The following is a 14,295-nucleotide window of genomic DNA, read 5'->3' as shown; positions in this document are numbered from 1 at the left end:
AATCTCAAAGTCAAATGACCAGTTATTAAAGAATATTGTTAAAAGGGATGATAGTGCTGTTAAATTTAGTAGCCGCAGTTAAAATCATTCACGCTTGTTGGGTTAAGTCAATTAAAAGAGCTACCAGCTGTCTATACTTACTACATCAATACATCCATGCAAAATCCAAATGTGTTTGAACTATTTCTGTATATAGGTCACTCAAATAGATACATTGCATTTCTAATTTGAAACAGTGCAGGGAACGAAGGAGAGTGAAAAAGCTAGAGAGTCTATAAAACTGCTCTCCGCAGTTTTATTTCTGCAGAAGCTGACGCACGTCTATTTCAACACAGTGCTACCACAAGACAGCACTGCTAACAGTACGAGGAAATTTTTTAACCTGAGCTTAAAAGTCCCAATCCTCATTCTCCCTTCTGTGCCCTTTCTGTTCTTCCAAGAGTCAGCTTTATCTCAAAGTGTTCAATGCAAATACTTGCTCTCATTTTATTATTACCTGCAGAGTTTGATTTTATCCTCCAAAGCAAAGGTAACAGCCTGATACATAAGCTGCAGCTTTGGTAGGCAGCGTATTTGTCCTGTCACCTTTGGTAGATCTATTCAGAAAGTTTGAGAGAGCTTTATTAGCTATTTTTGTTAAGCTATTCTGCTCTGTCCTGTGAAAACTACTGAATTAGACCTAGGTTAGATCTCTCTAATCATTCAGTGCTTTTCATCTGAACTGCATCAGAGTAGTAGGGAAGGGAAGCAGCATCTTTACATCACAGATCGTGAAGCGGTCAGGATCATTTTAGATCATCCCTCATCTCAGATCAGCTATCACAATTGATGTTAGCTTCTTCATGATTAGTTTTTAAACACACACTGCAACTTGCAGACTATTCTCACCACTGGGTAGGTGCTGGCATATTCCAAATGAGACTGTCAAGGCATGAGAGGAAAGAAAAATCAGAATACAAAGGAAAACACTGAAGCAAGTTATGGCAATCAAAAGAATCCCCCAAAAACAAACAAAAAAAAAACAGGCACAGAGATGTAAATCCCACTTAAAGAACTTTGATAATGCAGGACTTCTTGCACAAAGCCAGGAGTCAGGAATTTTGTCAAGCAAACAAAACAAGGAAAACGCACAAACTCCATCACGAGTGATTAATAACACGACAATATTTCATGCTGGATGGTCTCAGATTGGAGACAGCCAGCTGAGAAGTGGGAGAACAAGGACCCTTGCAGTAGAAAAGAGACTGAAGAGAGGATCGAGTGTCTCAACAAACACAGGATGATGTTACTGAGCTTCCCTCGGAAAAACTGCATGATAAAGAGCCAAGCTTGCAGAACTTCTGAAACAAGAGAGGCAGGACACTTCGACAGGTTCAGGATGAGCCACAGAAAAGCGAAAGATGCGTCTTCGTCGCAGCTGAAGGTCTGCCTGCAGGACGTGGAGATATACTCAAGCTAGCATTATATCAACACGCTAGGCCACTGTTTACAGTACAGTCACAGCTGTAAATCAATTTGCTAGCCTGGCCTAATCAACATCCCAGGTGGTTTGCAGTCCATGTTGATGGTTGCTCTGCCATAAGCATCCAGGCCAGCTCCCCAAAAGCCAGCTCAGCAGATCTCTGGTGCCTGCAGTTCAGATATCCACTTAGAAAATATTCCGGGAGAAAATGCAGAGTAAAACCCACACAGATTAGTAGGGTGGTAAAGTTTCAGAGAGAAACAAATTTCTGGTATTGGCTCATTTCATTGAAAATTTCCTGTACAGAAAAGAAGCATAGCTTCAAAAACCAACCCCTAACACCATCAGCCCCTCACAATGCAATGAGCCCGAGTGCCAAGGATGCAAGATCAGTTTTCAGAAAATTGAAGTCTTGTACACCAATTACAATGGCACCCTGCAACTATGGAAGGAGCCTTCAAATATCCAAAAAAAAGAACATTCAGAATTCTCCGACTACATTTATAAACCCTTTGTGGACACAGGGCAGTAGTTTTTAGTGCTTTCTTCACACTAAAATAGCTCAGAAGCCAAACTGAACTCTAGTCCTCAGAGGTAATTTTTTAGGTTCGTCATTGTTTGTTTTTTTGTTTGTGGGTTTTTTTTTTCTGTTTCGTTTTTTACTTTGTTACTTTGAAGACACACACACAGTAAAAGCCAAACCTTCACAAATAGCCAGAGAGATGTGGTCAAACTATTAAAAGCATCTACTATAAACCCACACTAGGAAAATGATCAATGTGTCTTCTATCAATTCATTGTGAATAAAACAACTAAGAGATGTATAAGGGTAAATTTCAGTTCAGACTAGCAAACATTTACTTTCTTCTACAATTGCAGTGACACTTGAATCAGGGAAGGAAGCTCTGTCAAAACTCTTTTCCTGTGCATGCCCAAGTGTCAGCTTGCAGAAGAATATTCACTGAATGCTACTTTACAAGGACAGGTAGTAGTCTGTGCAACATCACTGGAAATACCAGGGTGAAAAGTTTCAACCAGATCCTTCTGTCAGAAAAGGACATTCTTTGCAAAAAGTACTAGGTATTTATGGGCCATCCTGTAAAGCAGCTGGAGGCCAGTTGTTCACCAGACCAGCAGTGGTTATCGCAGCCTGAAGGCATGCTGGCAGCCCAGAGACTGGCTGCTCCAGGGGAAAAAAGGTCAGAAAAACTTCTTCTCAAGGGATGGTGGGGAAACAGAATGCAGGCTTCTGCTGTTTAAATATATAACAATAAAACGCAGGATCGTATTACAAAAACACATCAAAAGGAATCAGTAGTGGATTTCCATGAGCAAAAGGTGTTTCAGATGAACAGGGCTCCAGCTATAAATACAGTGCCAGTGTACTAGCACCCTGCCATATTAAGGGACACACAGCTATAGCCATGGCTAAACAACCTATTTGTATCGTAATCACCTTCTAAATATAAAGAATTGACATTTCAACTGATCCAGAGATTTTTCCCCTCCAAAAAACATTTTCATAAACATGTCTAAATTTAACTTTAAGTAAAATAAATGTCGGTTTTCACGTTCAGCTGTGAAGATAAGCTTTTCTTCGTTGACTCTTTGGAGTTTTAAGGCATCTTCTAGCTTGGAAAAGCAATTGAATAAGTTTGCAATCTTAAAGATTTTAACAGCATTTCATAACTGGTAATAAGGATTCTACCAAAAAGGGAACACGGCAACACTTAAAATTAAGTATATCGTATGCTATCTTACGGTGAACTCCATTAGGAATCATTGAGCAGGCTCTGCAGTAGTAATCATCTTCCAGAACTCTTCTAGAGGCATATGAAGTGTTTCACTCAATCCTATTCTTTGGGGGATACTTTGTCAGGATAAAAAGGTAGTTCTAACCTAGATAATTATTAGCAAGTTTTTTAAGGAGAAAAAAATTATAATTTTATGACATGAAATCTCCAAAGAAGCCAGAAACCAAGGATTACAAATAAAGATCTTCCTATGAATGATACAGGTCTTGCTCGTTCTATAAGAATACAACCGATCATCCACGTAACTAGCGCTAGCGGTAAGTTAGGAATAACACCAGTAGAAGAACAAATTATTCTCAAACACAACCTTTTTAGGCACAAATGACTCCATAACATAAACTAGTCACAGCTGATTCAAGTTCAGGACCGCTGAGAGCGTCCTCCATAGTGCTGTTATGGATTGTTTCCGTTCTGTGGTTAGCTAAATGCTTCTCCATAGGTCCCAGCAGCAGTGAGCTCTGATCGTCTTCTGAAGACTATCAACGCATGCTGAGACAATAGCATTAGCGGTTCGCAACTACTAAATTGCTTAAACCGTCTTCACAATTACAAGAGCTCATTATGTCTATGCTAGAATGGAGTTAAGATTTGTACACACACGTATTATCTGGAGAAGTACTGTATGGCTATTTAGAGGAAAAAACTGTTGGAACTTTTCCTACAGATGCGTACTGGTGCACTACAGCACTCTGCGCTCTACTAATCCCTCCCTCCACAGAACTCAAGTCCGCAGATGAATTTCAAGTATCTCTAAAGCAGTTTTGAGGAGAGCATTCACCTACAATTCCAAAGCGCTCAGGACTTACTTCCACTGATAATTTGCTTTTGGTTTCCTGAGCTAATAAACATTGATCATGGAGTAAGCTCGCACTTCCTCTTCCCAAATTCTCAGTATCAGTAATGAAACAGGGGATCTTACAAGGTGCATACAAAAAATAGCTGCATAGACTAATGTTTTGGCTAAGAACTTCCTGCAACAGTAACGGAGAACAGCATTTACCTGAAAGTTTTCTATAGAGTCGTATGCTCTCTGATGTTCCTGTACAGCGCATACAAATCTGACAATTCCCTTGGTTGAAAGAATTATTGACCTCCATGTACTCAAAAAAACAAAAAAAAACCAAAAAACAACCCACCAAACATATGCCTTGAACACGGAACATGACAATGATACCTGCGAATATAGACAGAAGCTCCCCTTTACCAAACAAAAGAAAATCTTTGTGAATGGTTAAGACGCCTGCAAGATAAGAAGCTCCTGAATCACAGCTAGGCCTTGGAAGAGCAGATATGCGGAGTCATGAGGATAACAAAATTGCAAGATGACCATTAGACCAGAACAAACTGACCTTGAAGGATATAGTATACGTGATCCCAGAACTGAGTTTGTGCAGAAGTACAGGTCAGTCAGCAAACACAGTGAAGAAGACTACGAGCCTTCATCTGAAGGCCCCCAAAGACCATCTGAAGACCACCACGGAAGATGATTGCGCATGCGGATCGGACATTTACATATGGTTATAAGTTCCAGGAAATCTCATGTTTATGTAGACGAATTCTCAGAAATCCTATGAGTATGTATATTTTCATAGTATATAACTACTGAAAGTCTATCAAGCATTCGGAGCACTTACGGTGGAATTATCCCCAGTGCTGCCCGGCACGCAGTAAAGAATACCCGCTTTCTAAAACTCCAAAATTAAGTTTTAGAGAGTGAATTATTTTTCTGCTTTCCGGTAACATCAAGACCTTGGAAGGGTGATATTATCAGAGTACTATAACCAGTCTGGTGGTACAGGGGGACAGCAACATTGGTACACACACATGCACACTTAAGTTGTACAATTTACCAACCCTCAGGCTTCCACGGCTACCCACTGACATGCGCTCATCTTCATCCGAAGCCTATCAAAAGAAAGTACAAAGACAAGAAAACAATGAAAAGAACACAAGTAACAAGCAGTGAGGTAAATGCTGATGGCTTTGATGGAACAGAAGGAAAGAAAAGGCATACAAAATAAAAGTCTTTAAAAAAAAGAATCGCATTAAAACTATAAGCAGAAAGCAAATGAAATCATACCCTGCCCAAGAAACACTGTCAAGCATTTTACTACAGGATGAATGACAAGTTTGCTCAGGCGTTCCCTGCTCTATGCTCTTGGCCCATGCTCTGAATAAATGAACATTAAACACTCCAAGCAGGTTATTTCCCCACCTTCCACCCCCTGCCCCTCCTTATTCTAGCACATTTACAGAAACTCCCCGGAGCGACTGGGGAGAGGGCAGAGAAGTCAGGAAGTGGCTTTGGGGTTTTCACTTGCCTGGGGTGGGGGGAAGCTTGTTTTGGTTTTTTCTTTTAAAAAGGAACTGCCTTATACATGTCTGTGTTCTTAATTTGAAACGTCTAGCTAAAAAGAAAAAGTAGATACTAACCGAGGCATTTCTTCGGGCTCTACGGGAATAACGCTCACTGTCTTCCTACCAAGGCAGCAGAGAAAAAACAAAAAGAGCGAAGTGTTGAAAGGACAGATACACCAACAGAGCGCTTTCAGAAAGACACAGTGAACTTCAATGTTTAGGAGTCAGTAAGGTTAAACCAAATAACGGAAGCCAGAAAACCCCTTTTTCTCTCACTTGTGACCCCAACTTTCTTCCCCTCCATTTTATTCTGCTACACACTTTCATTACTTTTACAGAAAACTGTATGCAGTGACACCTTTATTTCCATCTCAAAAAAATATTTCAAGTGCATCTTTCTGCATCTGGGAATCAATATACTTACAGTGCTTTTGTAATTAAGCTTTCCAGTTTGCAGCCCTTCAAAATAAATCTCAAAAATCTTCTATTTGAAATAACGTGACAGGGCAATGGTCTCTCTCTAGTGAGCATCCCAGAGAGGCACAGCCTGGCCCCTTCTTCCAGACCGAAAACAGCTGTGCTCTGCTTACAGCCTCTGCAACACACAGCGCCGCTGCCTTTCACAGGCCAAAGGCTGTGTTAATGCTGGAAATGCTGTCGGACGTAGCATGTTTCAACAAACTGATTTTAACAAACTGATTTTATGTGGAATTTAGAAATAGTGGTAGAAAATAGGGAAAAAAAAAGTTTCAACATTGTAGTTAATGGTTCTCACAGGTGAACTTCTTTCTAAGCAAGGGAATTGCTAGTAAGGTGGAGCTAAGCTCACCAAGCAAGTACTTGAAGAGACTTAATGGCTTATCCGTGAGACTGGAGCATCTTGGGTGGATGGTTGGTCCATATGGCAGCAGGCTTTCAAGAAGGCATAGAGCAAACCAACTTTTACACTGATTAATTATCAAGAGTCAAGGAAGTCAGGGAGTTTGAAAAGTTATCTTCCACACTGGAAGTCAGCTGTTCGGTTTTGCCGCTTTCAGTGTGCGGTACTCAGCTTGTAGGGCAAGGCCACAACCAACAGTCTTCATCTGGCATCGCTGGTCAGTTTATGAAATCACTTATGTTTGAAAGACATTTGAAGCCACTGTCTTCCAGCCCTTCAGCAACTTCTTCATCTTATATTATGGGTGTTAAAACAGTCAGATGTTGCTAATGGCCAAGTATCAACTTCACTGGCTTAGCAAATAGTAAAATCCAGGACATCGCATTACCAGAAAAAGCAAGCATTGCCATAGTAGCAGTAACAATACATCCAAACAGTGTCCCTGGATGAGTAGAGTACAAAGGTAGCTGAAGAAGCATGGATAAAACTTGCCCAAAATTTAACTGAAGACAGATTTGAGAAGACTCAAATTGTAACAAAATCCACAAGAAGTAAAATGAGTACATATATTCCTTGTATCACAAGTGGCTTTTTAATGGGTCTATATGCTAAGCTAATCTTCAAGTGACAGGGTAGAGACAGAGGTCTGTAAAAAGAAATGTCTCACCAAACCCTTGCCAGTTTTAAGCTGATCATAAGCCACATTTCAGGTATTGATGCAGACGGCAAAAATCCTTGCGATAAGAGTGGAATTCACATTTCCAATACATGAAAATACCTACTTTGTGGGATTTCAAACTCTATGAACTATACAAAACACTTCAACACATAAAAGTTGTTTAGCTATGTTGATCAAGGCCTACCATCCATTGCTCGATGTCTCCCCATTTAGTATCCAGACCATAATATTTCTACAGACAGAAAAGGGAAAAAAACAGAGTTTAGATGAGAAAGGCAAACACAGAACATTCAGACATGCACTGCCAGGTTTTGGCTGAGCCACACAGCTCCACACATGCAAACATGCCAGGGAAAAGCTGCACCGAGTGCCACCAGAGCCCTCCACAGCATGGGCCCAGGAAAAGCTGCCCAGCAAGGGGAAAGAGGTGTTTGAGGTACGGACGGGGTACTCGACAGCTTCTTCTTTCTCAGCAGTGCAAAAAAACAGTGCTATGGGGACAGGAGCAAGGAGCGTAATGAGTCTTGAATTCCTGACCCATTTAAGTCAAGTCTCATTACAAGGGATCCGAAGGCAGAACACTTTCAGGATGAAAAATGCTGTCAAATCATGTTTACCATATAGATTTGTCAAACCTGGAAGACAAGTTGAATACAATACAACTAATCTCTGTGCATTCTTATTCGCTGTATTCAGAACTCCCCAGAGCTCCTTTTCAGAGCACAAGGCTTTTTGCCTATACTTCAACCGTCTTGACCGTAGTGGTATCACCAATAAGGATAGAAGAGGACATGCTTCACCAATGCAGGCAGGACTGGAAAGCTTTCTGCATTTCAGTACCAAAATGCCATGCATTTTCTTAGTAGACTGTCTCTTCTGAACCATTTTTCAGGTCATAATTTCTTTGCCCAACATTGGGAACTTCCCAATGAACTTGCATTTCCACCAGACAGCAAATTGTTCAAAGATCCACAAGTTTAGCAGGACTTTTCTTCCTCCTCAAACACACGCTTCAAATCTAGTCTCAGGAAGTTTGCATTTATAATGGTGACCATAACATTCCTGTGTGAAGAAAAATCACCAGCCTAAAGCACAGCAATCGGCAAATGGAAATCCTGCTTAAGGAAGCATAATATGTATTTTAGAAAAATTTAGATGATGTGTTTTGAGGTTCACGTATTTGTGGGAAAAAAAAAGCCTGTAGTTGCCAGCTTTCCTAGAGGCTTGAAGAGGCAGGAGTATCAACAGTCAAAACCTTAGGTAATGATAAACATCAGACATCTGTCCTGTATTATACTCTGCATTTAGCACTCACTCAATGGTATTAATGTAATTTTACTTTCACCCTTAAAAACCTCATTCACTATTTATTAATAAACTACAACAAACAGCTGCATGTTCTTTCATGCTGTATCAGTTTATTCCCATTTTAGAGTACTTCATTAAACAACAAAATTATTTTCACGTTAAGATCATCTTCATTTTCTCTCCAGAGCTGTTAAAATGAAGAAAGTCTGTTACGAAGTAGAACAGGCAGCGGGGTGTTCAGTTACACATCCTGGATAGCCCAAACTGTACAAGGACCTTTAAAAGCTGTCAGTTTTGGAGTCAAATTGGGAAAAGGCAGGAGCTCACAGCAATCCCATTTATTAGGAAAAATAATTAGAAAATAAAGTTTTTAGGCCAGTAATTTTGAAAACAGGAAATACATTCGCTGCATTGCAGATTTAAATAGTATGCAAACATCCCTCTGGAACAAGGAAAAGAGACAACGGTTCAACAAGCTCTTTAACCACATCCCTATGAGAACAGGGAAGTACTCCCCTCTGCTTTCCCTGCAAAGCATCTCAAGTGTATGCTCAAATACATCTAACACCCCTAATACAGTGTCTAGCCAAACTGCACACAAGTGAAATGTCTCCTAAGTTGGAGTGCCTGGCATGAAGCATTGCTTCCTCGAGCATTACACACTGCCTCACAAGTGCGCAGACTGGTGACTTCCAGGCAGAAGCATAACACATAGAACAGCCTGTTATAAAATTAACGTTTATGTACATCACATCCTGAAAATGGCCCCTGAAAGTTATATGAACTCCAGCTGGTCAGGATTGTGTACATGATCAGAACATACAGGTTATATGCTTTGTAGTAAATCAGGTCAGGTAAAGCCTTATTAGAGGCTTTCCCCTCCCCTCCCCCTCCCCCCCCCCCCCCCAAGAGATGTATAACATTTTCTAACACGAGAAATCAATTTAAAAAAAAAAAAACAAAAACACATGATGAAAATGGAGAATCCTTTCTCACACACAGGAAGGATCCATAAACAGCTAATAATTTTTGTAAGGTCTGCTGCTTCCTTTTCCTGCCCTCTGCTCTCCTTACTTTCTGACACAGGCTTCTGAATTCAGTTTTGCAAAAGGGAGGTAAGGAAAAACCCCTAAAAAGCCTTGTTAAGTCACAAGTTAAGTTCCACTTACAGTCTTTTCCTCCACCATTTAAAATTACATAGCTACGTGCTTAATATCCCCTAAAGAAAAACGTTAATGAATAGCTTTGCCTCGAGACTACTTTTAAGTTATAATCTTTAAACGGGCACATCTCATGCTGGACTGAACGGGCAGCACCTGAAGCCTTGGGTACGTCGCCCCCTCGGCCACCTCCCATTTCCTTCTCTGCCCTGCCCCGCGGGGCCTGGTTTGAATGGCCGTGTGGGTTAAAGGAAGAAATTGTGCTCATCCCTTCATTTGGTCTTTAGTTAGAGGCCTTTGCCAGGCTCAAGTTCCCTTCTACCCTGAAAAGTGATATTACAATTAAATGATTAATGACATTAATACCATTGAGGGAGAAGTCCAGATCAGATTTTCTCACTAAGTGACAGTGAAACTGCTAGACTTGCAAACTCACTACGGGATGTTGTGAGGCTAACCCACTTATCTTCTCTTCCATGTCAGGACACCAACAGCAAACCACCTCCTTGTCTCCCATGAGGCTCCATATGTACCAGAAGATTAAATTAGTTCCTATAAAGGAGACTGATAACAAGCCTGTTGATCCACGGGCAGATGTTAATTTGAGTCACTCAGTACATAGTCAACTCCACAAATAAAAACAAGAGTAAGATATATTTGTTGCCAAATTGACGGGGTCAGGATTAAATACCAGAGCACATGATTTGAGTAGCTACCTTCGTATACATACGCACTTAAAGAAGAAAACAGCATTTCCAAGAAGCACACCACACTGATAGGTCAAGCGAGTGAAACATGCAGTTAAGGCTGCTGGAGTGCCAGAACAAAAACAAACAGGCTGTGGTTTTAGGACACATTCATCATTCGGCAAGCAATAAAAATATCTCAGGAAAAAAAAAAGAAATATTCGATAACGTAGAAAATGGCAGGCTTGAAGAAATATATGCTTTCTTCCTCCCTGCAAAATCTCTTTGGAGCTACTTCTCTTTCTAGGTACCACACAGTTCACATGCTGGAAGTATACAACAGCCAAACATCATAACACAAAACCCAAAGCTCTTGTTATTACATAGCAAATGACCTCAGTTATAGCTATTATCATTATTATTATCTTTGCCATTGTTTGGAACTATGAGAAGGAAATTGGGAGGAGGGAAGAGATCATGACTTTAAACTGAGGTGAGAGAGGATTAAACAATACAAAAGCATTTACAATGCTTCAGTCACATTGGAAGAAAGGCCATACGATTTATTTACCGAAAGATTTCAAATTCAAACACAGCATCCCCGATTTACTTCAGTGACTTTCTGCAAACAAAGTCATCTGAAAGTCATTCTTCCTGCTGGCACCTGTTAGATGCTTGCCCAGCCTGAAATATTTTCAGCAATACACTTGGCCTTCAACACACCAATGTCTGTATGGTTCGTGGTGACACATGGAGCCACCACACTCTCCTGTGATGGCTGGTTTGCCAAATCACTCTTCCGCTCATTGCTTATTCTTTGCCAAACAGTCTGTAGAAAAAAATATATTAAGTGCCTGACCAGACACATTTTACATGGGTCATCTTCCCCCACTCCCCTTTATTATCCACCCCACAAGACTATGGGAGGGAATGGCGTGGAAAGCCTGCTGTGCGTCTTCCATTCTTAAGAGGTTTATCTGAAATGCTAGCAAGACTCATAACGTGGGAACACACACATGCAAACAAGAATGAAGGGGAGCAATCCCTACCTTCTGAACTTGATAGATCTAGGGGAAAAGGGAAAGGAAAGAAACAAGGAAACGAAAGCGAGCATGAATGAACGAATAGCAATGCAATGTTCCATAGCTCATTCTGAAGGTGGAAAAAAAATCATTTATACAGAATATACAGCAAAACATAAATACAAAAAAGTGCACATCAAAGCCCTGTAGAATTAAGTAGAATGAAAGCAGCGTTTACATTCTAGGCCTCCTCCAGGTGCCCAGCTAAAATACAGCATTCCTGTTCTCATACCCACTAGGCTCTTGGAGGCAGATGCAACATTTGCTTCCTAGACTTCGCACCTGACCAGAGTCTAACCCAGCTGTGAGCTAGGGCCTCTCACTTTTTTTAACCGCCGTCCTTCAAAGTAATGGATGCCCAGATATTCACCTAGGATGACACTTGTGCATCTACCATTCCAATAAAAGCAAACAGCATTTACTACAGAAAATCTGTTCTTCTGTTAAGGACAAATTTTGTTCTTAACCAACTAAGCAGTTACAAAAGCATCAATGCTATACATCTTTCACTTATATACAGCACAGTGTCAGCTTGTTAAAACTCTCTGAAAATTTCTTGCACATATATTGCCAGCATTGGAGGATCTCTGCAGGTTGCTTTTTCAATTTTTAATATTTCCATGGAGCCTCACACCATTTGCAGGCACTAATAAATGCACTGCTGACTCTACAAAGTTGTTCCATAGTCTTGAACCATTTTAATAACACACAAAAGCATTACAGCCACTCTAATACATTTCAGGTTTTTTTTAAGTGGAGAACTGCCCCTTCACTGATCAGCTTTGTAAATCCACATGAAAACAGAAAACATGTTTTTTTCATGCAACTCTCCTAGCATTTCTGAAGGAAGAAACCCTTCTTCAAAAACACCTAACTGGCTACACAAATTCAAAAGGAAACTGCAGCTTCATTCTCCCCACTTCTCTGCTGAACACCTAGCTTTGTATCTGTAGGAAACGTACCACAGCTCTGGTCTCAAAGCCCTCAGCTGCCTTGCTGCTTATCTTCCTAGATAAGCACTGATGCTGAATAAACACCAACACCAGCCCCTCTGCTCTATGAGTACAACCCAGAGGGAACGGTACATTGCTCCAACTCCAATCCTTCAGCAGGCAGCAGGGTAGTCAGTCTCCCGTATTCTGGGATATTCAGTGGTTCCCTGCCATCCACTGCTCTTCTGGGTCACCTCAGGTGGACCCAGATCCCAATGCTGGGAAGCAGAGTGTACTTCTTACAGTCCCTGCCTCCACAGCCCGACCAGGTTCCCCTTCGTGATTGTGAAGGACAACTGCAGAACCCAGCTTTAATACCTCAGACGCATTAATTCCTATTCCTGCAAGCGCAGGGGGGATAATTGAGACCCACATTTGAAGCTAGCATTCCCACACACTAATCACCTCGCTTACCTTTCACTAAGAAAACCTTGAAGACGAAAATTAACTAAACCCTCCCACAGTTCCCAAGACTGCATACTGACTCTGATCTTTCGCTTCTCCACTGCCCTCACGGAGTGCCTTTCATCCATACAGAGAAGGCAACCACCACTGTTTTAGATGTGGCAACTACCATGTAGCTGTTTAACCTTTAAGCTTTAACTTTCCCATGCCGTTGTTTCACCCACGCTTCAAGGCAACACATGGAAGTCTTCTTTTCCCAACCCCAATGCTTCAGGCTTGGCATAGCAGGTATTCCTGTTGAGTGCAAAGCGAGACACACAAGATCTTGTGTCCAGGACCCAGATTGTGAATGGATAAGATAACAACGAGGCCCTTGTTCAGAGCCAGACACCGCGGAGGGCGGTGGAGAGAGGCACAGGGACAAAGCCAAGTGCGTCATCGCAACTGTTCCAACTTTTTATAAAACCTGGAATTTTTTGGTCATCTGTTAGCTAACAGGCATTACAACAGCTCCGCTCCGAAGTGACTGATCTCTCATCAGCATACTGTCCTTCTTATATAGTATGTTATAGGAAATAACAAACACTTTTAAACAATAATGTCTATTGCAGGAATGCCCCCCACGAAGAGCTTAACAGAGTTGATAGACACATATGTAAGCAGTCAAATGTCTTAAATAGCATTTTCCTGTATTGCAGTATGACAAAAAAAATGTAGTTTTGTCCACAGTATTGGTGGCAGGCTGCTTCCCTGGTTTCCTTGTCATACGAGGCTTCCCACAAAAGTAAAGTTTTTCACAGAAATAACTTTTGGACCAGACAGAACAAGCCAATGAAGCATGGTTAGATGGCAGCAGAAGGCAGAAATTCAGAGTCTGCTAAAAACACCTTCAACATTGTCCCTCTCCAAATTTTCCTGTGCATCTTCACACTGGTTGTATAAGAAAGATATAGATAACCATCACAAACCTCCTTAATTTCTTCCCTGCATATGCAAGCACCAAGTTTCATAGTCAGTCTCTCCCCTTCCATTCAAGCCATGAGAATTCTGCTTTTCTCTAGTTTTTCCTGCACTGCCTGGGATTTTAAATGGCTTCACACAACCCTGAATGCCAGCTGCACCATGGGACCCGCGGACTCAGAGCAAACTTGCAGGCACCAAATCCTAGCAAGGGAAGAAGGGGCCTAAGTTACAGGCAACAGGATGGGTGAGCAGATCAAGAGTGTTTGCAAGTCTTTTGCCCACATTAACTTGGCTTTAGTACATTAACTACGTTTACTATATGCTCAAGGAACTGACGTGGCAAAAAAGAAACCCACGACAGAAAGTATTGGTAACATATTTTATTCCAAGGAAATATAAATCCAAAGGAGGACAAGTACATGCAAATGAGCATGCTGGTAAAGAGCCAATTTACAAAATAGCAAAAGCAAGTTTTGTGCTGTGTCTTTAAAGCAAAAGCTGAAAAT

The 14,295-nt window shown here is 41.1% G+C and overlaps 1 protein-coding gene across 12 annotated transcripts in view; it reads right to left on the bottom strand.

Moving 5' to 3' along the window:
• Positions 1-14,295, bottom strand: part of LRRFIP1 (LRR binding FLII interacting protein 1) — a 120,235-nt gene that overhangs the window by 47,558 nt on the left and 58,382 nt on the right. For 10 of the 12 annotated variants that reach the window (XM_087730719.1, XM_087730721.1, XM_087730720.1 and 7 more), the window contains exons 3-7: positions 11,397-11,414; positions 7,378-7,425; positions 5,710-5,754; positions 5,131-5,181; positions 889-921 (exon numbers count right to left, since the gene is read on the bottom strand). The exons of the other annotated variants lie outside the window; for them this stretch is intronic. In XM_087730719.1, the coding sequence (XP_087586845.1) occupies positions 889-921; positions 5,131-5,181; positions 5,710-5,754; positions 7,378-7,425; positions 11,397-11,414 (195 nt within the window). The remainder of the gene's footprint in view (positions 1-888; positions 922-5,130; positions 5,182-5,709; positions 5,755-7,377; positions 7,426-11,396; positions 11,415-14,295) is intronic. 12 annotated transcript variants of the gene reach the window in all.

This window comes from Nipponia nippon, unplaced genomic scaffold, assembly GCF_047370975.1.
Source record: "Nipponia nippon isolate SJK-2023a ecotype South Korea unplaced genomic scaffold, ASM4737097v1 scaffold_5, whole genome shotgun sequence".
Taxonomy (NCBI): domain Eukaryota; kingdom Metazoa; phylum Chordata; class Aves; order Pelecaniformes; family Threskiornithidae; genus Nipponia; species Nipponia nippon.
Note: the sequence above shows the minus strand (reverse complement) of the source record. Positions and strands in the feature narration are given on the sequence as shown.